At 47.4% G+C, this 2,862-nt stretch overlaps 1 protein-coding gene across 1 annotated transcript; it reads left to right on the forward strand.

The window, feature by feature from the left end:
- Positions 1-377: 377 nt before the first annotated feature.
- On the forward strand, positions 378-2,564 carry LOC148868191 (adenosylhomocysteinase-like). Its single transcript, XM_088969611.1, has 2 exons — positions 378-1,183; positions 1,581-2,564. Exons 1-2 carry the CDS (start codon positions 473-475, stop codon positions 2,325-2,327), a joined length of 1,458 nt encoding a protein of 485 aa, XP_088825737.1. The 5' UTR covers positions 378-472; the 3' UTR covers positions 2,328-2,564.
- The last annotated feature ends 298 nt before the right edge of the window (positions 2,565-2,862 follow it).

A 2,862-nucleotide genomic window follows, 5' to 3' on the forward strand; every position in this document is an offset into this window, starting at 1 on the left:
TTGAGAAGCAAAGGTCAAGGACTCAAGGTTACTGTATTTTCCACCGTATATTAGTTCATCAAAAAACCATATTAAACCACAGAAGATTCTAATCTAACGGCGGAAAAGTCGAGAAGTAGCTAAACAAGGACTTTTACGTAAATCCACAAATGTTGATAACTTATCGTCACGATGAACTCATCTCTTTCAATCTTCACCTACCAGGGGCTTTTACGTCATTTTCCATAAATCGTGTGTAAATTAGGATCTAAGAAATGAGACGCACAGGGGTCCCACCTCCTCTTGTGGACGGTTATAATTTAGCTGATCAGCCCATGCAAAATGTGTCCGTATTGGTTGTAAAACTTATTTATAGCACTCAACTCTGGGACTTTCTCGCCCACACATACTCTCCAGCCTAGCCTTCGACGAGAGAGCGGTAGAGTGAGAAAAAAAGAGACAGTCGATCTCAGTCTCAGATCTATCTGCAACCATGTCGCTGCTCGTCGAGAATACCTCCTCCGGTCGTGAATACAAGGTCAAGGATATGTCGCAGGCCGACTTCGGCCGGCTCGAGATCGAGCTGGCCGAGGTCGAGATGCCTGGGCTGATGGCTTGCAGAACCGAGTTCGGCCCCTCTCAGCCCTTCAAGGGTGCCAAGATCACCGGCTCGCTCCACATGACGATCCAGACCGCGGTTCTGATCGAAACCCTCACCGCCCTCGGTGCCGAGGTCCGCTGGTGCTCCTGCAACATCTTCTCCACCCAGGACCACGCCGCTGCTGCCATTGCTCGCGACAGCGCTTCCGTATTCGCGTGGAAGGGGGAGACCCTTCAGGAGTACTGGTGGTGCACCGAGAGGGCACTCGACTGGGGTCCTGGTGGCGGTCCCGATCTCATCGTCGACGACGGTGGTGACGCTACATTGCTCATCCATGAGGGTGTGAAGGCGGAGGAAGAGTACGCCAAGACCGGAAAGTTGCCGGATCCGTCGTCAACGGACAACGCCGAGTTCCAGATCGTGCTCACGATTATCAGAGATGGGTTGAAGGCGGATCCGATGAAGTATCACAAGATGAAAGACAGATTGGTCGGTGTTTCTGAAGAGACAACCACCGGTGTCAAGAGGCTTTATCAGATGCAAGCCGCTGGGACTTTGCTCTTTCCTGCTATCAACGTTAACGACTCTGTCACCAAGAGCAAGGTACTGTTAAAAGTGTTGCTTCATCCAGACCTTTATATGTTTTGCTTCAGATCTAGTTCTGTTTCCACTAAGTTTGCTTCAATTTTAGTTCAGATTTTATGCAAAATGAAATATCTTGAGCTCATAGTGTTCCAATCGAAGAATCTTATAGATCTCCAAGATCTGTCTGTTTAACTAGGAAACCTGAGTTCAAGATCTGGCCATTCCAAAATCTGCTAGATCTAAGTTTCTTGTTTTAATATCAAATCATAATAACTATAAAAAATTGCTTGTGATAATCCAAATTCGTGGTTAATTGTTCCGATTCTGAGAGGCACAATTTCCTACCTCGAATCAATTAACACTCTGAACTCTAGTTCTTCCCTTTTCTAACTGCTCTGTTCTTTCTGCTAATCAGTTCGATAACCTCTACGGTTGCCGCCACTCTCTCCCCGATGGATTGATGAGAGCCACTGACGTGATGATTGCCGGCAAGGTAGCAGTTGTCTGCGGGTACGGAGATGTTGGCAAGGGTTGTGCTGCCGCCCTTAAGCAAGCCGGTGCCCGTGTAATTGTTACGGAGATAGACCCCATTTGCGCCCTTCAGGCTCTCATGGAAGGCATCCCAGTGCTGACCCTCGAGGACGTCTTAGCCGAGGCCGACATCTTCGTCACGACCACCGGTAACAAGGACATCGTCATGGTCGACCACATGAGGAAGATGAAGAACAACGCCATTGTCTGCAACATCGGCCACTTCGACAATGAGATCGACATGCGCAGCCTAGAGACCTTCCCAGGTGTGAAGAGGATCACAATCAAGCCCCAGACGGATAGATGGGTCTTCCCCGACACCAACAGTGGCATAATTGTATTGGCCGAGGGTCGGCTCATGAACCTGGGATGCGCCACAGGGCATCCTAGCTTCGTGATGTCTTGCTCGTTCACAAACCAGGTGATCGCCCAGCTTGAGCTGTGGAAGGAGAAGCGAACCGGCAAGTACGAAAAGAAGGTCTACGTGCTGCCCAAGCATCTCGACGAGAAGGTCGCTGCTCTTCACCTTAGCAAGCTCGGGGCCAAGCTTACCAAGCTTTCTTCCGAACAGGCTGCATACATTAGTGTCCCCGTTGAAGGTCCATACAAGCCTGCGCACTACAGGTACTGAAAGAAGGAGAGAACAAATAAGTGTTGAGGCCATGGTTGTTGTTTGTTTTTGGTTGTCTTCAATTTGGGTTGTAGTTTTAATGATTTTTTAACAGTAGTTGGGGAGTTGGTAAGGAGAGGAGAGAATTGGTCTCTGCTGTTTGATCATGACAAAAAAGACCGTGGGTTTTGAATAAGGTTTGAGGAGGGTGGGGATTGCTTTACATTACATGTTATAAACAAGGTATGTAGTTTCAAACTGCGTCTCATTGTCCTCTTATTTACAAAGAAGATCTGCCAACACTTGTTTCGGATTACTTGAATGGAAAAAGGAAATAAAGAAGCACATTCAATTCTTCAGATTGGTGGAACCTAGGAATTAGGCAGATGAGTACTTGCAGAAATTGTTTTCAGCCCCCAAATTTGCTCTGAGGTCCGATTAGAAACTTGCAATGGATATTGATTAAGCCTACGAGATCTGGACTCAACAAGATATTTTTAGGGAGAATAACGGTTCAGCCCAGGGTCAGAATTGATAGATTTTGTATTTTTGCCAA

This window comes from Nelumbo lutea, chromosome 2 (assembly GCF_056320005.1).
Source record: "Nelumbo lutea isolate HS-2025 chromosome 2, American lotus-T2T, whole genome shotgun sequence".
Lineage (NCBI taxonomy): Eukaryota > Viridiplantae > Streptophyta > Magnoliopsida > Proteales > Nelumbonaceae > Nelumbo > Nelumbo lutea.